The following is a 25,841-nucleotide window of genomic DNA, read 5'->3' on the forward strand; positions in this document are numbered from 1 at the left end:
TGGCCCCGCTCGGGCTCCGCCCTGTTACCCGCATCCCATCCCTCCCCCTGCTTCGTCCCGCAGCCCCGTAGCCCCGCAGCCCGGCGGCTGCGCCTCTGAGTCGGGCTCCCTGTATGTGGACTTGTTACAGATAGGGGTGGGAGGTTGGTCTTTGCAGTGGAAGCAGCATCCATGCCAACTGGGACCTGGCGGAGGGCGTCCTCACTCCGGGGGGAGCAGAGGACACGCCCTGACCTAGCCTGGCTCAGGCCAGTCCTGCCCCACGTGAGCGCCCCGCCCGGGAGCCGGGTCTGAGGCAGGGTCCACTGGGGTCCCAGAGGTAAGGGGGTTGGGGGGGGCACTGGGGTGTGTGTGTGTGCGGGTTGAGGGCAGGGAGTGTCAGTACCCTGGAGGTTCGAGAGCCCGGGACACGAGCGTAGGGTTCTAAGGGGCTGAGGTTGAGAGTCAGGAGGTCTGGATGCATCCTGGGCCTCGCTGTGTGACCTTGGGTGAGTACCTGCCCCTCTCTGGGCCTCAGCCTCCTTCTTCATCCATTGGGTATGGAAGTGATGCCGCCTCTGTCCCGCTACCCCCGGGGCTGAGGGCACCAGCGCTCAGTACCACGAAGCTCGCCAGTCTTTGGTGGCGTCAGCAACCCCAGCCTGGGATGGGAGCAGGTGCACTGGTATAATTGGAGGGAGGGGTGGGGCCGAGCCAGGGCACAAACCGGGGTCCGAATAGTCTGCCTCCGCTTTGAGTGGGCTTCTGCTATCCTTAGCGTCCTGCCCGGGCTGCCTGCTCTGTGAGAGCACAGCGAACTGGAGACCCTGATGTATCAGCCTGGCGCCCACCCTTCCAGAAAACGTGGGGGTGGGGACAAGGCCATCAGAGGTATGTGAGGGGTGGCCCCCAGCAGGGGTGGGTGAGTGTGGTGGGTTCCTAAAAAGGGAATATATGCTTCCACCCTCTTCATTTCTGTCCCCTGCACCCCTTCAGTAAGAGAGCGTTTGCTTTTTTACCAATAAAACCTCTTTTCACCCAGGAGATAGCTAGGTGGCCCAGATGGGGGTCTTCTTCCTAGGGCTGCCTTGGGTAGAAGTTGTTAAAAAATACACAGGGAGAGAAGCTGCTTCCCAGAGATGGAGTGGGGGTGGGGAGCAGGGTTGGAGGGACTTTTAGTTTTGGGAAGGGACCCTACCGGCCCCAGGGATTCAAAGGAGGGAAACCGGTCATGAGAGTTCAGAGAGGAAATGAGCTGTTCAACCCGTAGGTGCTGAGCTGCGGTTTGGAGGGGCTGCTGTGCTCTGGGGTAAGGAGAGGGTGAGACCTTCGTGAAGCCTCCTCCCCTCTCTCATGAGACTCTGTGAGCTTTTGGGCTGAGGGTTAACCAGGAGTAATTTCTTTCTTTTTTTCTTTTTCTTTAGCTTTGGTTGTTTAAGTCATTTCTAGATTGGTTAGAGCCTCACTCAGTGCAGTCCAGTGGCCTTTGGAGGGGCATCCTTGGCTGGTATTTAAAATTTTCAGACCTTATGTATATTCGAGACCAGACCTGGACAGATGTGGGGCAGTGACTGGACCAAGGGTTGGGCCAGTCTGTAGGAGGTGCTTTTGTGGTCAGACGTTTAGTTTCATCTCATCTTGCTGTCATATGTCTCTCATTGGTCATTTGACACTCTTTCACTAGGCCCTGGGTGCAGATGGGGGGACTGGACCTACTTTTTACCAAAGGAGAGTCCAACCTGGTGGGACAGAGAGACATAGAATCTAGTGACACTGCTGAGGGATGAGAGAAGTGAGGAGGGCCTTGGGAAGCCAGGACTCAGAGTCTTGGACTGCAGAGGGACTAGGAAAGGCTTCCCGGAGGAGGGGGCATGTGACCTGGGAATTGAAGGGTGAGTCGGAATTTGCCAGGGGAGAACAGGGGAAGCCCTTTTTCAGCAGAGTGGGCATCACCAAAAGGTGGCCAGCAGAAAAAGCCCACTGCCCAAATTCCTGTAGATTAACCACTGAACAGCCATTGTTAAGTTCATCTCCACCCCTGTCCCACATCAGCTGTGTGTCACAGAAAGGGCTTGAACATCAGGCTCAGGAGTTTGGACCTTATCTTGAAGGTGCTGGGAGCCTTGAGAGTTTTGAGCATGGGCACAGTGGGAAAGAGCTTACCATCTAATGAGATTAATCTGACGACATTTGCAGGGTGTCTTGGAGAGATCAGGGAGGGATGGGGAAGCCTGAGTTGGGGCCCAGGGTGTGGGGGCGGGGCAGGACACTGTATACATACACTCACAGGGTGCCTTGGGGGTGATGGAGGTGGGTCAGGCTCCACCGTGCAGGCAGAGAGACCAGTCAGTGCTCAGTGAAATGCAGAGGGTCATCCGAGAGGGATGAATAAAGGGATCTGGTGCTCCCGGGGGAAGGACCGTGATTTTCCTATATGCTTACCCCTGGGATGGGTTGGGTATTGCTGGGACTCTCAGGCTGTCATGCCAGCAGTGAGAGGTATAAGCCGAGGGCTTGGGGAAGAGCAGCAGCATTGGCTGGGAAAGGCCAAGGGGCAGACATGTGGTCATCTCCCATTTTGGGATTCAGAGTCTGGGACAGGTGAAAATGCACCAACCATGGTGACTATGGAGGAGGGGAGTGGCTGAACTAGATGTGAAGGCTGGACTTTTCTCCTGCAGGACTTATGCTTCTATTGGAGGATGGATTGAGGGAGGGAACAGGGAGATTGGTTGGGAGGATACTGCACTAGACTAGGCAAGAAATAGAGAAGAGCTGATCTCGGGTGGGCCTATGGTTCAGGGGTCATTGGAAACACAAATTAGCAGTGAAGGACTAATGGGTGAAATTTCTTGTAGAATCAGCAAGATCAGGAGTGTGTCTCCTTGTCTCCTTCCCCGACAGTGTCCGTTTCACCCTCAGTGCCACCTTCATGGCCCCAATGTAGACTCATGACTGCCCCAGCCTTCATCTTTTTCATACCTTGTCCCAGCCCCATTAGTGGTAGGTGGAGTGGTCCCCATTTTCCAGGTGAGAATGCTTAGGAGCCTGTCAGGGACTCACCAAGGTCATCTGAAGCAGAGAACTTGGGTCTCATGCTTTTAATGCAGGCTCTTCAGAGGGCGGTCATGGCTGCTGTTTGCTGCTGTACTTGGCCTGGGGCAGCTGTCTCCTAGGTCACAGCCAGCGTCCACAGGCTGTCTCCTGGTTCAGCACCTGGAGGGGTAATCCAGCTTCCCCCAAGGAACGCTGGTCCCCTGCTCTTTCCTCCCCCAGGGAGGCTGACTGCAGGTTCTCACCCTCCCGACTATGTCCCTCTCCCTCTGTGAGTCTTGGCTTTCCCATTCATTCCACAGGGACAGCAGGCCTGGGCCTGCCTCCCTTCTGTGGCCTGCGATGGGGTCAGGTGAGGTCCGAGCCTCTAAAAACCCTTTTGCATGAATGCTTCGAGGATATTAGTGAGTGGGTGTGTTGGTGACCATGGTGACAGCTGACCTCAGACTGCCTTCCGTGACAGTGGGGGCAGGTAGGTGGGGCTTGCTTGGAGTGGCCAGGCCGTGGACCACAAAGGGGCTGTAGGGCTGGCCTCAGAGATCAGAGCCCTCACAGAGTGGCTCCAGGGGCTAAACTCCCTGCTGTCAGGCACAAACCACCTTACGTGGTAGGTATCAGGTAGAATGATATGAAATTGCCAACAGCTGAGCTTTTACTTTCATGTGGTTCAACCTGATGTCATTTATCCTCATTTTAGAGAAAAGAGGGTCATGGTGGCACTTGCTCAGTGTCACACAATGAGTTGCAGGTCTAGAATAAAATTTGCTTCAGGTCACACTGAAGTGCAGAATTTGTCTTTCCTAGTCTGACTTTCCACTTCCAGAGCCTTCTCTAGCCCCAGCACCCATTTCTGTCTGCCCCATGTCGTCTTCCTCCCCCTGCAATCATCGATTAGTGTTTCTTCTTGGCTGCCTGAATACACATGGACCTTGGGGTTATTGTGGGTTCTGTTTGAGACAACTGCGAAAAAGCCAGTTTCACGGTAAAACAAGTTGTCATATTTTTGCTGGTGGAGGGTCTTGCCTTCAGTTTGTAAAATATGCATCATCTGTGAAGTGCAACAAAGCAAGATGCAATAAAATGGGTATGACTGTGCCTGGATTACTAGGCGTGCTGGGTTGAAAGCCTATTACACACTAAATCCACTAGCCTGGAGGGCGGGGGTAGGGGGTTTGCACAGCTGGTCTTCAACTGAGGTTGGTCACAGCCACTGCCTAGGAAAGAAAGGACTGGGGCTGAGGGGAGGCCAGTTTTTAAAGATACTTTCAAAGACCTTTTGAGATTATGCCTTGCCTTTGCACTCTTTGTAACACCTCTGCCTCTACCATCAAAAGTCCCAGGGGGCCCTGGCTGGTGTGGCTCAGTGGATTGAGCACCAGCTTTCAAATGAAAGGGTCACCAGTTCAATTCCCAGTCAGGGCACATGCCTGGGTTGCAGGTCAGGTCCCCAGTAGGGGGTGAGCAAGAGGCAACCACACACTGATGTTTCTCTCCCTCTATCCTTCCCTTCCCCTCTCTCTAAAATAAAAAATCTTTAAAAAAAGAAGTCCCAGTGGAAGGGCTTTGTTTCTGAAGTGACGGGGACTGACTTTTTTGAGTACTTCCTTGTGCCCAGCAGCCTGGTAAGGACTTTGCATTTGTCTTCACAACAACCCTGCAGGGTGGAAACAGACTCAGAGAGCATAAGTAACCTGGGCGGTGAGAGAGTGCATCCCAGGTGCATCTGAGGCAGCCGGGCCAGTGTTGGGGAGCCACTGGTCTATACCCTACCTGCACCCACAGTACTCCCTTCAGGGGCACTCGGACTGCAGTGACTGGCACAGACGGTGCCGGCCACTGAGAAGCCCCAGTTGCTTCCCTGTGGAGCTCACAGCCTGCTGAGAGAGACAGAGACCTAAATAAATGGGCCCATTGCACCGTAATACATGCAGTAATGGAGGTTTGGTCTTGGCCAAGAGCTAGGATCGGGAAGAGAGTGTCTCCACAGGGCCTGGCACATAATCAGGGTCCCATAGTATCTGTGGCTCTGAATAAAAGTTTCTGGCCTCTCCTCTATGGTATTTCTGCTTTGTCTTCACACCAATTCCAGGTCTTTAGAGTAGTTTTTTACTGAGCCCATAAGGTTAGTAAAACACCTACTGTGTGCTGAGCCTTATATCAGGTCCTGCCTAAAGTAGGATACAAAGAAGAAAAGAAATGGCTCTGCTTTCTTGGAGCTGAAATTTGGATATTATGAGAGTAAAGTGTTACCTGTGTGACCAGCATGAGAACCAGGAGTCAAAGTATATCAGGGGGATGAAGGCTTCCCAGTCACAGCCCACATGGAGGGGAGTGGCAGAGGGAAGGCTGTTGCGGCTCAGGGAGGAGGTAGCAGTAACCCTTGCTGTATTCTGCATTTGCTCACGCAACAAGTGCCTACTGTGTGCCAGGCACTGGGCTAGGTGCTGGGGACACCGAGGTGAACAAAACCTGACATGGTTCCTGCCCTCAGCAATCCACAGGCAGGTCTTGGAGGTGTTCTGGGTTTGGTTCCAGACCACCGCAATCCAGCCAGTCGTAATCTTTTTGCTGGCCAAGCGTCTTGCCTTCAGTGTGTGAAAAACATCTGTGAAGTGCAATAAAATGAGGGGCAATAAAACGAGGCATGCCCACACATAATATAGTGGAAGAGGATGACTTCAGGCAAGTGATTAATTATGACAAATTTTATAAAGGAGAACAGAGGGCTCTGAAATGAACCGCGGTGTTTGACCCGGACAGGAAGGTCAGGAAAGGCTTCCTCAAGGAAGTGAGTTTGAGCTGAGGTCTGCAGGGCGAGCCAAGCAAGGAGGGGAGGAAGGGGCAGTGACCCGAGGGGGCTAGTGCGGGCTGAGGCTGGGGAGGCCGGCGGGGGCCTGCGTGTGCAGTCCTGGAGCAGCCAGAGCAGAGGCTGCTTCAGCGGAGGGGATGTGGACCCGGACAACCCCAGCACGACGTGATCCCAGCTAGAGTGGAGGAAGGGGCCACAGGCGCAACAGAGGGTGAGGGCGGTTCTCCTCGACGACAGGGTGTGTGAGGTGGGCTTTGAGGGAAGACAGGAGTTCGGCTGGTTGTGTGTGTGGGGGCGGTGCAGACCTTGGGAGATAGGATGTTACAGATGAAAAGCATGCACTCCGAAGTGGAATCTTTCAAAGGTATAGATCCTTTGAGAAAGTGCAAGAAGTTGACTGGGGACAGAAAAAAGGAGGGGAGGGCTCGGGCGTTACCTTCGTGAGATTGGAGACGCCCACCAGCAGTAACTACAGCTCACTGGGGCTTCTTCTATGCCAGGCGTGCTTTATTTCATCAAAACACCGTCCAGTGAGGTTGGTGTCCTTGCTCCACCTCACAGATGAGGAAACTGTGCTCTAGAGAGGTCGAGATGCTCGCCCCACCTCTCAGTACGCAGGGAACCACAAGGGAAGTAGTCCTGTCGGGCTGAGTGTGACCTGCTTGCTCCCTGTTCCCCGCAGCACTGCCGCCATGGACAAGATCCTTGAGGCAGTGGTGACATCGTCGTACCCGGCGAGCGTGAAACAAGGGCTGGTGCGGCGCGTGCTGGAAGCCGCGAGGCAGCCCCTGGAGCGAGAGCAGTGCCTGGCCCTGCTGGCGCTGGGCGCTCGCCTCTACGTGGGCGGCGCGGAGGAGCTGCCGCGCCGTGTGGGCTGCCAGCTGCTGCACGTAGCCGGCCGGCACCACCCGGACGTCTTCGCCGAGTTCTTCAGCGCTCGCCGCGTGCTGCGCCTGCTGCAGGGCGGCGCCGGCCCACCCGGCCCCCGCGCCCTCGCCTGCGTGCAGCTGGGCCTGCAGCTGTTGCCCGACGGGCCTGAGGCCGAAGAGGTGTTCGCGCTGCTGCGTCGCGAAGTGCTGCGCACCGTGTGCGAGCGCCCAGGGCCCGCGGCCTGCGGGCAGGTGGCCCGGCTGCTGGTGCGGCACCCGCGCTGTGTGCCCGACGGCCCGCACCGCCTGCTCTTCTGCCAGCAGCTGGTGCGCTGCCTCGGTCGCTTCCGCTGCCCGGCTGAAGGTGAGGAGGGCGCCGTGGAGTTCCTGGAACAGGCTCAGCAGGTCAGCGGGCTCCTGGCACAGCTGTGGCGCGCGCAGCCGGCCGCCATCCTGCCCTGCCTCAAGGAGTTGTTTGCCGTCATCTCCTGCACAGGTGCGTGTGCGCGTAAGCTGGGGTCGGGGCGGGAGCTCATGCGTATCAAGGTTCTGGGTGTGCGCCAGGGCAGGTGGCTGTCCGTGTGCGTTCTGCTTGGCGTGCCCACGTGCGGTGTGGTATGTGTGTGCCTCGGGCGAATGCACGGGCGGAGCAGGTGATGTCCCAATATTTAGTTAGCAAGCCTTTGTGGAGCACCTGCTGTGAGGCCTGTCCTGTGGTGGGTGCTGGCGCACAGGGAGGAACAGACGGCCCGGTGTGGGAAAAGGATGGACCCAGATTGATCTGGCCAGAGGAGGACCTTGGGTCTGAGCGAGTCAACAGGAAGGAGGACATCATGCCCTCCTTCCGCCTTCGGGTCAGGTGGGTTTCCTAAATTGGTAACTTTGAACCAGAGCGTGGAGAGAGGGGCAGCACCAGGCAGCAGGGACGAGGTGCCCTGGGCAAGCAGAGAGGAGGCCTGGAAACACAATGTAGCCTCTAGGTGTCAACTCTGAAATGTAAAATCTTGGTCCTCCATTGAGAACTGGATAACCGAACACTCTTTCTCACCTCAGCACCTTTGGTGGGTCCACCTGGAATGTACTCCCTCTCCCCAAGCCTGTTGAGGCCTCTTTCCTGCTCTTGCCACCTCCAGCCTTACCCTTTCTCATAGGCCTTGCCTGCTCACCAAAAGGGGGTCGTTGCTGTGTGTGTGCGTGTGCACGCCGAGCACAGGGCTGGGCCCAAAGCCGTGCCGGTGAAGGTCTGAGTGAGTTGAGATAGAAGCAGAGGCTGTGGTGCTGAGGAGGTGGCCTGGATGTGCCCTCTGAAGAGGCGCAGCCCAGGTCCTGGCAGCATGAGAGCCTGGGGAGAGCGGGGAGGGGAGGGGCACGCCTGCCTTCTAGGCTTAGCCCAGCCCCCTGTTCCAGATGAGGAGCCACCATCTAGTGCCCTGGCCAGCGTGGTCCAGCACCTCCCACTGGAGCTCATGGATGGTGTTGTCCGGAACCTCAGCAACGACGACAGTGTGACGGATTCTCAGATGCTGACTGCCATCAGCAGGTGGGCTGAGGGCCCGGTGTTGGTCAGGTCTCTCTCCTTCCCAGAAGCCCCTACCTCTGGTTGGGGTTGCAGGGCTAGATTTAATGTCTGAGGGCCCAGGCCCTCGTGCTTGCCTACTGGTCCATATTTCCTTGAGCCCTGCTTTGTGCCTGGCCTGGGGCTGGATATGGGAGACACAGAGGGCCCTGCCCTAGTGGTGCTCCCAGGCTCGGTACTAGCTCTGGGGCCCTGGACAGCTCAGTGATCTCTCTGAGACTCGGTTTCCCCTTCTTTACTAGCAGATGTGGGTGGCAGTATAAGACAATGTCAGGCTTCCATGGGGGAATATTAGGTGAAAGTACTTTTACTGAATGTTTTCTGAGTTTGGCAAGTATGATAAATGGAGTTTGGGTGCTTTTCAGCTCACAGAGTTCTTGCACATCCCTCATCTCATTTGAACATCATCACACCTGTGATGTAGCCACACCTGCTCATCTAGTGATCCCAGAAAATGCCACCTAACCTGCTGCCTGCAGACCTGAGGCTCTGCAGACCCCATTCACCTGGCATGTCTCATCTTGCCATCCTTTCCATACTTGTGTACAGATCCACTGTCTCCATTGGGCCTTCCTGGACTCCTTGTCTTTAGTGGGCAAGACTGTGAGTGCTAGAGGTGAGGGGCCCGAGTTCAAATCCTGCCTCTACCACCTTTTGCCTGTGTGACTTTGGGCAAGTTACTCAACTTCTCTATGCTGCAGCTTTCTCATCTATAAATTGTACTATAACTGAACCCCTCTTCTAGGGTCATTTTGAGGATTAAATTAGATAATAATCAGATAATACATGTAAAGTGCCTACAAGCTGTTATTATTATAGTTACTGTTGCTTTGTTTTCACATTGTTCTACCTCTTTATAACGGGTTGGCCAAAAAGTCCATTGAGTTTTTTCTGTAAAATGAAAGATACATTTTTCATTTTCACCAATAACTTCATTGGTTTGGATGTTTTGAGTATGTTGGCTATCTTCTGTGTGGTAGAACATTTATTCTTCTCAGTTAATGTCTCGATTTGATCGCTATTGACTTCAGCTGGTCTATCCAGCTGTGGAGCTTGGCCGGCGAGAAATCTCTAGTATGAAACTTCACAAACCGCTTTTGACATATTCAATCAGTCGCAGTAACTTCTCCACACACTGCACAGATCTTTTTGTTTTTTTGCATTTCAGTTGCATTTTTCCTTTCATGAAATAATAAAGCATAATATGCTGAAAATGTTGCATATTTTCTTCCATCTTCAATATTAAAATGGCTATGCAAAAATTCACCTAGTTTGATGAATTTTATTTAAATGCACACTGATATGACAACTGTCACAATACAATCCAACAAAATTGTTTTGAATGAAGTTAAAGACAACTAAGTGCTACTAGAGCTACCTTAGGGAAAAACCCAAATGAACTTTTTGGCCAACCCAAGAGTACAGTCTATTTGAGTATAAAAATAACAATAGTGACATTTTCCTGGGCACCTACTAGGTGGCAGCTCTGTGTTCAGTGTGCACAGGTGTTAGTACGCTGTGGGCGTCAGTTGGGCTGATAGGCGTGCCTAGTGCAGAGCGAGTACTATGTCAGAGTTCGCTGTTAGCTTTTTTAATCCATACAGCAACCCTGTTGTTAGTAGGCATTGTCCCCATTTTACAGAGGAAGAAACTGAGGCTGAGAGAGTAAATGACTTGCTCCAGTTCACAAGCCATGGTTTGCTGGAGCTGGAGCTCCTGGCCCCAGGGCCGGTGCTGTTCCTGCCCCTGGGCCCCAGGGTCCAGGCTGAAGTAGCTGAAAACCCTGTTTTTGCACTACAGCCCGGCATGTGTGGGGGTGAGGTTTGGGGTGCTGCGAGGGCCAGGCTGCCCTCCTACTAGGCTGGGAGCCCCAGTTTCCACCAGTTGCCCGTGTGAGGCTCATTTGCTTATTCATCCCACGCACCCCAGGACTGCCCTGTGCAGGGTGAGTCATTGTGCAGCCTCAGGACATTATAGTTAGTCCCTGGGCTGCCACCACCCAGGCATTTGGGCCTCCCTGGCCTCCGTGTCACTGTCATTGTCCTCCCCAGGATGATCGACTGGGTGTCCTGGCCCCTGGGGAAGAACATTGACAAGTGGATCATTGCACTGCTGAAGGGCCTGGCTGCTGTTAAGAAGTTCAGCATCTTGATTGAAGTTTCACTCGCCAAAATTGAGAAGGTTGGTAGGCCCCACCCAGCCCTGGCCCCTGCTCATGTCCTTGGCTGCTGGGCTCCAGCCAGGGGCGGTGCGGGTCGAGAGGCGGAGCACCGGGGCTCTCACCTAAACTCTGTGACCTGGGACAATTCACTGCCCCTCTCTGAGCCTCAGGTTCCCCCATTCTTTCCTCTGCTCATTCAAACACATATATATGTTACTTTGGGTGTGTCCGTCCATCCATCCATCCATCCATCCATCCATCCATCCATCCGATATCTAGCTGTCCATGTCATCGTCTGTTCATCTGCCCAGGCCCGCGAGCGCCTCTGTGTTCTCACTCTGGAATGGTCTGCTGCTTCAGCTCCAGTGTCTCTGACCCCCCTCAGTCTTGCGTGGCCCAGGCCTGGGGGCCTGCTGACAAGGGATTCTCTTCCAGGTTTTTTCCAAGCTTCTGTACCCCATCGTCCGGGGAGCCGCCTTGTCTGTCCTCAAGTACATGCTGCTGACCTTCCAGCACTCCCATGAGGCCTTTCATCTGGTAAGGACCCGCCCCTGCCGTGGCCCCCACTGGCTGGGCTGGAGGCCAGACAGGCTGTCTCTGCTCAGAGTTAAGGGGCCAGCGCTTAAAGCCCAAGCCTTTGAAGCCCGGATGTTAGGATGGGAGGAGTACTTGAGACCCCAAATTACAGAAAGGAAAGCAAGGCCAGAGAGTTTGTATGGCCTCCCCATGGGCCCGTAGTACGGTGACAAGCCTGGAATGGTGACAGCTGATGTTCCCTGGGTGACAGCTGGGTGTGCTGAAGGCAGCCCATCTGTGCTCTCACTTAACTCCCAGAACAGCCTCAAGAAGGCGGTCCTGTCATTTTCTCCACTTGTCGGCTGAGGAAACTGAAGTTTAGAGAGGCTGAGTCCGTTCCCAGACAACAGCTAGTGAGCAGCACGGGGCAGAGTCTAGCCAGGTTGGTCTGCTCCTGACCCAGTGCCCTTCCTGTACCCTGCTGCCTGCCGGCACCCAAGGGACCTGGCCTCCCTCCCAGGGCCCTTCTGCTCGCTTCCGGGCCCACCCTTGAGAAGCACAGCCTGTGGCCGTGGGGGTGGCCTGCCTCCCCTCTGCCTGCCTCCTGCAGACCTGCAGACGGGGCCGCAGATTCTGAGGGCCCCTGGTGAGGGCGGAAGCTTCCTGCTTCCCCATTTGCTGCAGTGGGAGAAGCAGAGAACCAGGGATTGGGGTTTTGGGGATTGAGTCCCACCTCGGCTCTTTGCCAGGTGCAGTGACCTTGGGCCAGGCCCATACCTCTCACAGCCTGAGCAGAGGTGCACCCCTACGCTGGTGGGAGAGAGTTAGCTGTGGTGACATTTGCTGAGCCTGCCACATCCTAGGGACTTGGCAGATGTTGGTTTCCTTCCCTCCCTTTCCTTGGCTCCCCTGCGCCCAGTTCCCGTGGCCTGACTCTGTCTACCCCTAGGGCATTCTGGTGTAGCCCCTCCATGGGTTTGGCAGTGAACGCTCTGCATGCAGCACAGAGGAAAGACGTGGACTTTGGCTTCAGACAGACCTGGTTCGGGCTCTGTATCTGGTCTGAATCAGATACACGGTGACATCCTCAGCAAACTCTGTCATCGCTCTAACCTCAACTTCTTCATTTGGAAGATGGGGACAATAATCACTGCCACATAAAACTGTTGTGAGGATGAGGTGCTTGGTGTGTCTGTTTGGTGAAAGATGATGGTGTTTGTCTGTAGAGGCGGTCAGTTGCTCAGGCCCTGTCCACCAGCTGCCCATCAGCTGGCGTCACTCCTGGGCGGGCAGAGAAGCCCCAGTCACTCAGGCCTCTGGGCAGGTCAGTTGGCTGAGGCTTCCCCTCAACTGTGAGGAGGAAGTTACTGATCCTGTTTTATGGGGGAAGAGACTGAGGCAGGGTGTCCAAGGCCACAGATCTTGTAAGGAGAGTCTCCTGCCTGCGGAGCTCAGGGCCCCGTGTGGGGGAAGGGGGGTCATGGTCAGGCGGGCAAACCTCCCGCCTCAGGGACTCTGGGTGTGCTCGGCAGCGGCCAGCATCCCATGTTTCAGGCGAGAAACAGGTGTGGAGCCTAACCCCACTCTGCTCCCACAGCTCCTCCCTCACATCCCCCCTATGGTGGCCTCTCTGCTCAAGGAGGACTCCAACTCGGGGACCAGCTGCCTGGAGCAGCTGGCGGAGCTGGTCCACTGCATGGTGTTCCGGTTCCCGGGCTTCCCGGACCTGTATGAGCCGGTCATGGAGGCCATCAAGGTGAGTGACAATGCCCCACTGCGCCCCTTGCTCAGGGCCATACTACAGGTCGGTGGCAGCCCCCATTGTTTGTCCCTGGCTGTCTCCCATCACCTCCCCCGGCCCATCCTGTGCCTCAGGCACACCGAGCCACCTGCCAGTCCCCAGATGGATCAGCCTGTCTCATGATCGCTTTGAGCCCTTTCATACGCCATTCTTTGTGACTGTAAACACTTTCTGGTTCTGCCTGGATAGCTCATGTATATCCTTTAAGGCTCTGCTTAAGTGTTCACCTCCCTCAGGAAGCCTTCCCTGATAACTCCCAACACCTCCCTGAGGTTGGCCCCAACCTGACCGAATCAGGGTCTCCCTGGGCTCCCACAGCCCCAGGGCACACCTCTGTCACACACGGTCACTGTCTGCCAGTGACCATCTCCCGCCCAGACTGTGAGCACTCCATAGCGGGTGGTGGTTACAGTTGTTCACGTGACTTGACTGACACCCTACTCTGTGCCGGGCACAGACCCGGCACTGGAGACACAGCCATGAGTCGCCTCTGTTGTGGAGCCTTCAGCCTTGGGGCAGGTGACAAACATCTATAAAGTAGCTCTGACCTCAGCAGCTTATGAAACACTTATGGGGCCGGCCAGGAGCAGTGAGAAACCAGAGGAGGGAGAGACCTCCAGTTAGAGGGAAGGAGGGGCTTCTGAACTGGGCTGGCCGGGCTGCTAGGACGGTAGCTAATATCTGTAGATAGGGCCACATGTGACGGTGTTTCCCCATATATTTTCTCTTCTAACGCGCGTGAGAAGTCTGTCAAGCACACACTATTGTTATTTGCTTCATCGATGAGGAAAATGTGATTTGGAGAAGTCTGGTGACGTGTGCAAAGTCACAGAGATAGTGAGAGACACAGCCGGGACTGGGCTGCTTCATACAGAGGGCAGGCCCACGCGTGGGTGGACAATGGCAGGTGGTGGCCCTTTCAAAGCCTCTGGTCTGACTTCCATGTCCACACTAGGACAGAAACAGCAGGGGAGATAGATAACCTGAAAAGTGTCCCATTACACAGTACCTAGAAATGCTTGTTAATATGTAACAAATGTCTTTTTTTAAGTACAAAGTTGAACTTGCAAGAAAGTAAGGGGGAATCTCCAGGGGCCAAAGAGAATGAGAAAACAGTTCCAGAATGGTGAGCGGTGGTGTTCTTTTTGCCCTGGGGTGGGGAGGGAGGGAAGGTGAGGTGGCCAACGGTCAGTCACCAAGGGGCTTGAGCCAATAGGGACAGGAGGTGAGTGAGGCTCAGGGCCTGGCCCTAGTAAGGAGTTAGCACTAAGAGGCCCACACATGCCAGGACCCAGGAAAGGCTTTGCTCTTAGCAAGAGCTGATCTAGAAAAAAATACACATTTGGTCCCAAATGGATGTCAAGGTATCTTTTTCTGGCTTGGGCTGGACTCTGCACTGGAAAAAAAAAAGAAATGTGCAATTAGTAGCCTGCCCTCATGTCGGCTTAAGGGTTCAAATTCACACCATCTTAGGGCTGTGGGACCCCTGAGCTCGGACACCGATATGAACAGCAGTCTCGAGCTTGTAATGCCGAGGGTCGCCTGGTTGCAACAAAGGAAACTGCTTTCAAGCCACAAAGATAAGATTCTTCTGAAGAGGAGTTTATAATCCAAAAATTACAAAACACTCAAGGAAACAATCCGCCATGAGTGAGAGCTGGTAGGTAGAATGAACAAAACCTCTGGCGTTTTCTTGGTTCTTCCAGGTTTTTTAAAACTTAACAGGAGAGAGAGTTTAGTAGAGCTTAGGCACAAAAGAAGCGGCTGCTTTGTTAGGCTGTGAGCTGCCGTCACTGGAGGTGGGTGAGCAGAGGAGACAGCACTTCCACTTGTCAGAAGGGACTGTTGCCGTTTCCTGTCGGAGCGTGAGCTTCTGGTGGGCAGGGATGCGTGCCATGCTGAGCTCTGTGCCCAGGAAGTGCCTGTGAGTGAGCGGACGTGGCCTGGTGTGACCGTAGGGTGCTATCACGGAGGTGTGAGCCAAGAGGAGGGGGCACGGCCCTGCCCTGGGCCCCGAGGGAAACCCAGGCTGTGTGCACTAGGGGCTCCAGTCGGGTCCCGGGGACCAGGTGAGGCTGCCGATGCCTGTGCCACCAGGTGCAAGGAGGCGGGCTTTCTAAGACAGCTGTAGACAGTGTGAAGGCTCTGTTTGAGAAGACCCTGGAAACCCTTGTAGAATGGGGACTGGCAGAGGGAAAGGTGTGGGGGTGGGAATGTGTCCGTGGAGAGGCGGGCAGGGGGACAAGTAAGATCTGCAGAGCAGAGGGCCTGGAAAACTAGGCTGAGGGACTCAGCTTCATCCAGCAGATCTGGGCTTTTCAAATGCTTGCACTGAAGTACTTGACGTCAGAGGGGGAAACCCACCCCAAACCGCCTGACACAAGCTCGGAGTTTCTCTAAAATCTCATTTTATTTCAAAGATTCTGGTATGTATTTTCTAATTACATTTGTTTGAATATAAACCTGTTTCTTCCTTGAATGTCAGAGGCTATAGCTCCAGGAAGATGCACTGCTTTGGCCCCGTGGCTGTGAGTGCCCGGTGGCACAGGCTGGTGTGTGTGCCAATAACCCCACAGTAAGGGTCCCTCACGTGTATCCTGTAGTGCATCCTTCTTTGTACCTCGGCTCCTTTATGAATAAATTCTGGGAGGTTCTCTCACGTAGACAGTTGTATCAGGTTATGGCACCTTCTCTGGGGGCAGTGGTCCTTGCGAAGGGAAACACTGCAGCTAGACATTAGGAGCTTAGAGTTATTTGGAAGTTCTTATTTTCCTAAGAGGACAATGTTACCTTCCTTGGGGACATGGCATTTAATGTTTCTTTTTTTTTAAGATTTAATTTATTTCAGAGAGGAGAAGGGAGGGAGAAAGAGAGAGAGAGAGAAACATCAATGTGTGGTTGCCTCTCATGCACCCCTTACTGGGGATGGCCTACAACCCAGGGGTGTGCCCCGACTGGGAATCGAACTGATGACCATTTGGTTCTTAGGCTGGCACTCCGTTCACTGAGCCACACAAACCAGGGCTGCAGTTGATGTTTCTGTCTTAGTGTAGATATTTCTGCTGCTTCTGTGTGCACGTGCGTGCATGGGGCTCTCTGCTTTTGTCCCTGTTTGTTTGCGTTGTGTGGAACGGTGACGGACAGGAGCAATGGGCAGGAAGAAGAGTGGACCAAGACCACACTGGCCTCATATCTCCGTATTTCACCGCTGGCAGTGCCTGCATTTTTTATCGTCCCTGAGAAGTAAACTGACCCAATAAACTGTCTGATAAGTGGTCCTGACAAAAGACCAAGCAGCAGAAGGGTTGGACCACTGCTTGAGCCAGACTTCTGCCGGAGGGTGTGCGCCAGGGCACTTTGGTGCTAAGCTGGTCTGAAGCTCTGGAGCCCCGAACAAATCTAGGGACTGAGCTCAGGATCTGGAAATAAGAGCAGGGCTCACAGAACTACTATGAGTGTCACTTACATCTACTTAGTAACTCTACATTATGTGTAGGTGTTTTTCTTTACAGCATATCATTATTAGGGCCATTGCTTGGTAATATTCTTTTAGGTGCATCTGTTTAATGTGAAAAAGGATAATGGGTGGGAAAGCTTGCTAGTCCCTGAGCCCATGACCCAGGGCCCATACCTCAGATCCCTGGGACACTGTCACCGTCCTCACTGTAGGAGCAAGTTCCAGGGGGGTGACTAATTCAGCAAAGCAAACCTAGAAGTGGACAGTGAAGCAGGAGTGTCACTGCGTGTGAGCACCGTGACAGTCTACAGTGCCCCCCTGACATCAGGTAGGAGTGTCCTCACTGGACAAATGGGGAAACTGAGGCCCAGGGAGGTTAACTGACTGAGAGAGGCTCACTGACCATGGCCAGACAGCTAGTGAGGACAAGAGTCGGGACTAGGATTAAGATTTTGACAATGCTGGACCTGGGGCCAGCGTTGTCATTGCTCAGGGTCTGTCATACCCTGGGCTCTGCCTAGGATGGCACAGATTCTTTACGTACTGTCTGTAAGTCCCTGGGAAATTCTTTATCTGAGTCTTAGTTTTCTTTCCTTCATTCAATGGGTGTTTTACCACCTTCTTAAGGCAGCTGTGACATGAAAGATCACGTAGAAGGCCCAGATGTCAAGGTAAGAACCTGGAATAAGTTTGAAAGCAGGAGACTATTCACACACCCCTCTAGAACATTTGTGGGGAGTGTACTTGGGTGGGTGTGGGGTAGGTTGCAGTCCAAGAAGGCTCCCCAGAGGAGGTGATGTTTTATGAGCTGACCCTGGTGCCCACTCTCCTGCCGGCTTGTTCCCTCCTCAGGACCTTCATGTCCCCAATGAGGACCGCATCAAGCAGCTACTGGGGCAGGATGCCTGGACCTCACAGAAGAGTGAGCTGGCTGGCTTCTTCCCCCGGCTCATGGCCAAGTCAGACACGGGCAAGATTGGTTTAATCAATCTGGGCAACACGTGCTACGTGAACAGTATCCTTCAGGCCTTGTTCATGGCTTCTGAGTAGGTGCTGCTTTTGAACCCCCTCTCTGTCCCTGCCTCTCTCCTTTGGTCTCCCTGGTGTGTGAAGATAAGGATGAGGATGGGGGTTGGAGGGGGTGAGTCCTGCTTTGCACTGTTGGCATTATTCCCTGAGGACTGTGGGTACATTAAGAATGGGTGAGGGACCCAGAGGTCTCCAGGCCACTGCCAAGCAGTAGGTTGGGGCTGGATGGGAGCTGGAGGTGGGGCTGCAGGGACTGGGTGGCAGTGGGAAGGGGTCTGCTCTGGGTTGGAGGGCATTACCGACCCTTCTCCTAGACTCCCTGGGTGGATTGTGGCTTCCAGAGTGGAGCTCCCCTCACCCTGGCATTAGATGCTCCCTGCACCCCCCTTTGCTAAAACAAAATTTTTGCTATCAATGGCTAACTATCCAACTTTTGGCTTAAAAATCACTCAGGGTTCTAGCCACAGGAGTAGGCCTTCCCCCACCACCCCTCCACTTTTGCTTTTCTGATATGTGTGTTAAAATGCACATGACATAAAATTTACCATCTTAAACATTTTTAAGTTCAGTGGTATAAATGCATCCAAATTGTTGTGCAGCTGCCACCACCACTCACCCCATAACTCTTTTCCGTCTGTAAACCTGAAACTCTGTGCCTAATAAACAATAACGTCTCATATTTTTATCATCCCCGTCCCCCCCAGCCACCATTGTATTTTCCGTCACTGATTAGTGGAATCCTACAGCATTTATCTTTTTGTGGTTGGCAAAGTTCACTTAGCAGATGTCTTCAAGGTTCACCCATGTTGTAGCAACTGCGGGGTTTCTTTCCTTTTAAAGGCTGAGTAATACTCTGCTGTCTGTAGAAGCCACAGTTTGGCGACCCATTCGTTGGTCAGTGCGCAGCTGAGTTGCTTCCCTGTTGTAGCTGTTGTGGAGAATGGTGCTATGGACATGGTGGGCAGGTATTTCTTTTAGATACTGCTTTCAATTCTTTTGAAGTAGAATTGCTGGGTCATAGAGTAATTCTATTTTTAGCTTCTTGAGGAATCTCCATACTGTTCCCCATAGTGGCTGCACCATTTTATAGCCCCACCAGCAATGTGCAGGGTTCCAGTTTTTCCATACCCTTGCCATCACTAATTTCCATGGGTTTGTTTGCTAGTCATCCTAATGGTGAGGTGGTGTCACTGTAGTTTTGATTTGCTTTTCCCTAATGATTAGTGATGTTGAGCATCTTCATTTGCTTATTGTCCATGTGTACATTTTCTTCAGGGGAATGCCTGTTCAAGTTCACTGCCCATTATTGAATTGGGTCGTTTGCTTTTTTGTTGAGTTTCGGACTTCTCTGTGTATTCTGGATATTGATCCCTTATCAGATGCCTGATTTGCAAATATTTTTTCCTATTCTGTGGGTTGCCTTTTCACCCTGTGGACAGTTATTTTTTATTTTTGCTACTGAAAGAGGCTACTTTTTGCTACTGAAAGAGGCTACTTTTATTTATTTATCGTTTGAGATTGTGACTTATATTAACATATTAACATAATGATTTATGTATGTTTTATTAAATCATCACCATAATAAGTCTAGGTAACTTCCATCACCATGCGTACTTACAGATGTTTTCCTTGTGATGAAAACTTTTAAGATTTACTCTCAGCACCTCTCACACACACAGCACAGCAGCACAGTATTGGCAGTGTGGTCGCCAAGCTGCACAGCACAGCCACCGCCACCCCCCCACCCCCCCCGCCCTCTGCCCACTCACCACTGCTCGCCTCTGGCAGCCAACAGTGCATCTCGGAATCTATGAGTTTGGTTGGGTGTTTTTTCATCTGAGATTCCGTATATAAATTTGATCATACAGTATTTGCCTTTTTCTGTCTGACTATTTCACTTAGCACAGTGCCCTCCAGGTTCCTTTAGTTGTCACAATGACAGATTTCCTTTTCTCCTGAATGTTATAACCATAGCTCACATTTTCTTATCCATTGTCTCTCCATGGACACTCAGGTTGTTTCCATGTTGCAGATACTGCTACAGTGAACATGGGGGAGCAGATACCTTTTCAAGTTAGTGTTTTGTTTTTTTTGAATACTCACTCAGGAGTGCGATTGCTGGAACACATGGTAATTCTGTTTGAAATTGTTTTTGAACCTCTGCACTGTTTTCCACAGTGGCTGCATCCATTGGCATTCCACCAGCGGGGCCCGAGGGTCCCCTTTTCTCCATGTCCTCACCAGCCCTTGTCTGTTGTCTCGGTGGTGGCAGCCATTCTAGCAGGCGTGCAGTGATTGCTCACCGTGGTTTCGACGTGCATCTCCCTGATGGGACCCAGCACCTTTTCACATACCCGTCAGTCACATGCGTGTCTCCTTTGGAAAAATGTCTGTTCAGATCCCCTACCTATTTTTTAATCAGATTGGGCTTTATGTTTCTTGTTTTGGGTTTTTTTTTGTTTGTTTGTTTTTTTTTTTTGCTATTGAGTTGTATGGGTTATTTATATATTTTGGATCTATAGATATGCAGAAGCTTTTTGGTTTAATGTAGTTCCACTTGTTTGTTTTGCTTTTGTTGCCTTTGCTTTTGGTGTCAGTTCCAAAAAATATTATCACCAGGATCGGTGTCAAGGAGCATATAGCCTATGTTTTCTTATAGGAATTAGATGTTTTCAGATCTTACATCCAGTTCTTAATTGATTTTGAATTGATATTAGTGTATGGTATAAGATAGTGGTCCAGTGTTTTCAACACGATTTATGGAAGAGAATGTCCTTTCCCCATTGTATATTCTTGGTACTTTTGCTGTATAGTAATTGGCCATGTATGTGCGGGTTTATTTCTGGGCACTCTGTTCTGTTTCATTGATCCATGTGTATGTTTTATGCTAATACCATACTACTTTGACTACTATAGCTCTGTAATATAGTTTGAAGTCAGGATGCATGATGCCTCTATCTTTGTTCTTCTTTTTCAAGAATGCTTTGGCTATTGAGGGTATTTTTGTGTTTTCATACAAATTTTAGGATTTTTTTTTCTGTTTCTGTGGGAAATGCAATTGGAATTAGATAGGGATTTTATCAAATCTGTAGATTGCTTTGGGTAGCATGGACATTTTAACAATGTTACCTCTTTTTCTCTATGAGCACAGTATATTCTTCCATTTATTTGTATCTTCAGTTTCTTCAGTGTCTTATAGTTTTTCATGTACAGGTCCTTTACATCCCTAGTTAAATTTACTCCTAAGTATTTTATTTATTTTTTGATGCAATTTTAAATGGGATTGTTTCTTATTTTTTTTCTGGTAGTTTGTCATCATATGTAAAAATGTGCCAGATTTCTGGGTCTTAATTTTGTATCCTGTTACTTTACTGAATTCATGTGTCAGTTCTAGTAGTTTTGGGGTTTTTTTTGGTGGACCTTCAGGGTTCTCTGTATAGCTTGTCATCTGCTAATAATGACACTTCTTCCTTTCAATTTCTTTTTTCTTGGATGCCTTTATTTCTTTTCCTTTCATGGTTATTGTGACTAGAACTTCCAATAGTATGTTGAATTAAAGTGATAATGGACATTCTTTTCTTGTTCATGATCTAAAGGAAAATGCTTTTAGTTTTTCCCTGTTGAGTATGATGTTGGCTGTGTTTTTGTCATACGTGGCTGTTACTATGTTGAGGAATGCTCCCCCTGTTCCCACTTTGCTGTGTGTTTTTATCATAAATGGGTGCTGGATTTTGTCAAATGCTTTTTCAGCCTGCATTGATATGATCATATGGTTTTAATCCTTTATTTATGTGGTATATCACATTAATTGATTTGTGAATATTGAACCAACCTTTCATCCTAGGAATAAATCCCTCTTGATCATGGTGTACGGTCTTTGTAGTTGATGTGTTACCATATATATGCAAGTGCTTCTCTGGTGGGTGTGTAAATGTTTACATGGGCTATATCCTTTTGTTGGATCGATCCCTTGATGATTATGAAATGTTCTTTTTTGTTGTTTGTTATAGCCTTTGTTTTAAAGTCTGTTTTGTCTGATGTAAGTCTTGCTACCCAGGCTTTTTGTTTCCATCTGCGTGAAATGTATCTTTGCATCCCTTTACTTTCAGGCTGTGTGTGTCTCCCAGGCTGAGGTGGGTCTCTTGGAGGCAGCATGTGTGTGCATCCTGTATTTTTATCCATTCAGCCACCCTGTGTCTTGCGATTGGAACATTTAGTCTGTTTACACCTAAAGTAATATTGATAGGTATGTAGTTATTGTCATTTTATTATTCATGCTTTTGATCTTTTTATTTTTTCTTTTTCTTTTTTTTTTTAAACTGAGCATTTCTTTTTTTTTTTTTAAGATTTTATTTATTTTTAGAGAGGGAAGGGGGGGGAGGGGAGAGAGAGAGAGAGAGAGAGAGACATCAATGTGTGGTTGCTGGGGGTTCTGGCCTGCAACCCAGGAATGTACCCTGGCTGGGAATCGAACCTGGGACACTTTGGTTCCCAGCCCGCGCTCAATCCACTGAGCTACGCCAGCCAGGGCTTATTTTTTCTTTCTTAAAGAAGTTCCTTTAACATTGTTTATAATATTGGTTTGGTGACGATGAACTCCTGTAGCTTTTTCTTGCCTGCGAAACTCTTTATTTTTTCCTTAAATTTTAGATGATAGCCTTGCTGGGTAAGTGATCTTGGTTGTAGCTCCCTGCTTTTCATCACTTTGAATGTTTGTGCCAGTCCCTTCTGGCCTGCAAAGTTTTTGTTGGGAAATTAGCTTACAGTCTTATGGGAGGTCCCTTGTAGGTAACTAACTGCTTTTTTCTTGCTGCTTTTATGATTCTGTCTTTGTTTTTAACCTTTGACATTTTAATTATGATGTGTCTTGATGTGGGCCTTTTTAGGTTTATCTTGTTTGTAACTCTCTGCTTCCTGGATTTGTGTCCAGATTTTCAATCCTTTGCTCTCTCTTTTTCTGGTGCCCCTATTAAGTGAATGTTGTTACATTTGATAAGTTCTCAGAGATCCCTTAACTATCCTCATTTTTTCTTAAATTCATTTTTCTTTTTGCTGTTCTGATTGGGTGTTTTCTACTCCTTTGTCTCCCAAATCACTGATTTGACCCTCTGTGTCAGTTAATTTACTGTGTGTATGTGTTTTCCCCTCCCATCAGTAAGCTAATTTGTCTCTAATGCATTCCCTCTAATGTATTCTTCATTTCAGTTATCCTTCCATTCTGACAGATTCTTTTTAATGTTTTCTATGTCCATTTTTGTTTCCTATCTGTTTGTTAAAGTTCTCACTAAGTTCATCTATTCTTCCCCTAAGTTCACTGAGCGTCTCATAATCAGTGCTTGAACTCTGTATCTGGTAGATTGCTTGTCTCCATTTTGTTCAGTTCTTCTGCAGTTTTATTCTGTTCTTTCTTTGGGTCATGTTTCTTAGTCTCCTCATGTTGACTGACTCCCTGTGCTTGTGTCTCTGTATTAGGTGGATCTGCTATATCTCCTGGTCTTGTCAGAGTGGACTTAACATAGTAGGTGTCCTGTGGGGCTCTGTGGTGCAGTCTCCCTGGTCACCTGTGCTGGGTGCTCCAGGGGTGTCCATCGTGGTGGTTGTGTGAGCCCTCCTGTTGTAGTCGAGTCTTGACTGCTGTTGGCTGGTCAGTGGGAGGGACCTACCCTGAGGCTGACTGGCTGTGAGGAATGGCCATGACTCCAGTGGATGAGCTGTTGTGCAGGGACTGACCCCATGGAGTGGGGTTTGCTTTAGTGAGGCTCTGGTGTGGTCTGAAGCCAGCCACTGGGTGTGTTGGTTTTGGGGTCTCTTGGGAGAGGCTTTGGTACAGGCCAAGTTCAGCTACTGCCTGTGTCTCATCCAGAGCTACCTGGTAGGAGGTACAAAGTGATCTGCAGTTGGTTGCTGCCTATGCTGGGCTTGGTGGTGCCTCAGAGAAGCTAAGCTGTGAACTGAGGCTGGCTGCCACTACTGCTGTATTTGGGGCCACTTAGCAAGAGTTATGTTGCACACTGAGGTGACATGCTGCTCGTTAGGGCTTTGTGGTCCTTTGAGATATTTTAGAAAAGTCTGCAGTGTGAGCAGAGACAGGCCACTTGTATGGAGAAGCTGCTAGAAGAGGTCAGGTGGAGCATTCGAGCTGGGTAAGGCAGGGTCTCAGGGAATCACGAGGCAGGGCAGATTGTGTTAGCTAAGGTAACAGAGAGCTCAGATTTGGTGCTCACTTGTGCTTGCCAGGGCTCAACAAAGGAACAATGGCGTCTGTGGGCACTTCTGACCCCAGTGAGCTGGCCTGACCCCTGTGCCTGCAGCCCATACCCTGAAGTTAGTCAATTCAGCCCCTCCCCATAAGTCCCTGGCACTTTTTCAGCTGATGCCCCAGCACTGGAGCTCAGAGTGAGTCTGTGAGTGACTAAGTTCATGCACAGGCCCTTTAAGGGTGCCTGGGATTCCAGCGGCTCTATCCCTGCTGGTTTTCACAGCCAGCAGCTATGGGGACTTCTCTTCCTGGCTTTGCAACCCTGGACTGGGAGTCCTGGTGTGGGATCCCTCGCCCCTCAGGGAGGCCCTGGACCACTGAGATCTCTCTCCCATTTCTTAACCACCACATGTGGGCGTGGGACCAGCCCATTTTGCATCCCCACCCCTCCTACCAGTCTGGATGTGGCTTCTTCTTTCTGTCCTTAGTTGTAGGGGCTCTGTTCAGCTCGTCTTCGGGTCGTTCTCCAGAGTATGTTTAATTTTGTGAGAAACCACCGAACTGACGTCCAAATAGGCTGCGCCATTCTGCATTCCCAGTAGCAGCGGATGACAGTTCCTGATGCTCCACACCCTTCGCAGCGTTTGGTGGTGTCGGTGTCCTGGGTTTTGGTCATTCCGACTGGTGTATCTCTTTGCTTTGGTTAGCATTCCTGCGATGGCATATGATGGTGGAGCATCTTTTCATGTCCTTCTTTGCTGTCTGTACATCTTCTTTGGTCAGATGTCTATGAAGAATGTTTAGCCTATTTTTTTCAACCCGGTTGTTTTTTTCTTACTGTTGAATTTTAAGAATGCTTTGTATATTTTGGATAACAGTCCTCTATCAGATGAGTCTTTTGCAAGTATTTTCTCCTAGTCTCTGGCTTATCTCCTGATTCTCTTGGTCTTTTAATTTTAATAACATTCAGCTTATCAAGTATTTCTGCCATGGATCATTTCTGTTGGATCTAAAAGGGCATCGGTGTATCCAGGGTCATCCGGGATTTTCCCTGTGTTTTCTTCTGGGATTTTCACAGTTTTGTTTTCTGTTTAGCGCTTGGATCCATTTCGAGTTTATTTTTGTGATGGGCGTAAGGTCTGGTGTCTCGATTCAGTTCTTCGCACATGGATGCCAGTTGTTCCAGCGCCCTCATTGCCTGGACTGTCCTGGCTCCGTTCTGTCGCCTTTGCTCCTGCGCCCGTGTTCAGTAGACTGTATTTACGTGAGTCCTTTTGTGGGGTCTCTGTTCTGTTCCCCTGATTCATTCAGATGCTCTTTTGCCAATGCCACACTCAAGAGATCTCTAATAAAACCCACAGTGTAAGTGAGCTTTGCTTTGGAATTATGGTATGACCTCACGTCGGTTTTGTTCTCGCTGAGCTGTAGTGGGAGGGGGTTGGGTCGCTGGGACTTGCTCATGGGCTGCTGCTGCGCTTCCCACACTTCCTGCTGAAGAACTAGCTTTGTTTATTTATTTTTTAATTTCCAGTCTCTGCAGACCATTACTTTTGCAAAACATAACAAAATGACTTAGAAAAAGGGTACTGTGCTTGTGTGGTCCTAGAAATGTCAAGTCACAAGTTTCCAAATGCTCGATTTCTGAACTGACCTTGCCACAGACTGAGTCACGGAGCGCACTTCGGCAGCTCTGCTCTGCATGTGGGCTCGGGTCTGACCGGCCTGCCCAGACTCCTCGTTAGAACCCGAGCTGCGCTGGGGCCTGAGCATCTGACTGTGGCAGGGAATATGGGTGTCAGGAGGGGCTCCTTCCCACAGCCCATGACATCAGACCTCTGTCACTTGGGGCTCATGTACCCTTATGGAGCCCTTTTCTCTCGGCATCTTCTTCACACTGAGCCCGCCTCCCTTATTTAAAGGGAGGGCGACCACTTGGGGTGGGCTTAGGCACAGTGACAGGGGCCCTGAGGAGGAGTTCGAGAGCAGACTTTGTGGGCTGAGGTCCGAGCAGGGTCTGCAGCTCTCAGCGGGTGTGAACACCGTGTCCTGGGGAAGCAGGGCAGAGGTGTGAGTGGCTGGCGATGGTATTGGCAGGGACTCTAGAGCACCCCGGAGAGTTCTGGCCTTAGAACCTCAGCACCATAGGATGTAGGACATTCGAATCTTCGAATCTTGGAGTCGTGGGCTGTCAGAAGTGGAAGGGACATCAGGGGTCACCTCCTGGGCCCAGCTTATCCAAGCTGAGTCGTTCACCTGCTCCTCCTCCCCTGCCCCTGGCCCAGACTTGAGCTGCAAGGGGCTCTTCTGCCTCTAAGCCTGGAGGCTCTGGGTTGCCCGCGGCATGGGTGAGTATGGGCCCCTTGGGTGCCCTTGCTTACCCTGGTGCTCCTG

General features: G+C 51.0%; 1 protein-coding gene across 2 annotated transcripts in view; it reads left to right on the forward strand.

The window, feature by feature from the left end:
- Positions 1-58: 58 nt before the first annotated feature.
- USP35 (ubiquitin specific peptidase 35) overlaps positions 59-25,841 on the forward strand; it is a 30,950-nt gene continuing 5,167 nt past the window's right edge. The window contains exons 1-7 of one of the 2 annotated variants that reach the window (XM_045818266.1): positions 59-319; positions 6,525-7,207; positions 8,119-8,251; positions 10,339-10,468; positions 10,884-10,985; positions 12,562-12,720; positions 17,075-17,268. In XM_045818266.1, the coding sequence (XP_045674222.1) occupies positions 6,535-7,207; positions 8,119-8,251; positions 10,339-10,468; positions 10,884-10,985; positions 12,562-12,720; positions 17,075-17,268 (1,391 nt within the window). In that variant the 5' untranslated portion in view covers positions 59-319; positions 6,525-6,534. Of the gene's footprint in view, positions 320-5,767; positions 7,208-8,118; positions 8,252-10,338; positions 10,469-10,883; positions 10,986-12,561; positions 12,721-17,074; positions 17,269-25,841 lie in introns of those variants that run through there. The other variant, XM_045818267.1, reaches the window with a different exon arrangement.

Source organism: Phyllostomus hastatus, unplaced genomic scaffold (assembly GCF_019186645.2).
Source record: "Phyllostomus hastatus isolate PE091 unplaced genomic scaffold, TTU_PhHast_1.1 phas_scaffold_317, whole genome shotgun sequence".
Taxonomy (NCBI): domain Eukaryota; kingdom Metazoa; phylum Chordata; class Mammalia; order Chiroptera; family Phyllostomidae; genus Phyllostomus; species Phyllostomus hastatus.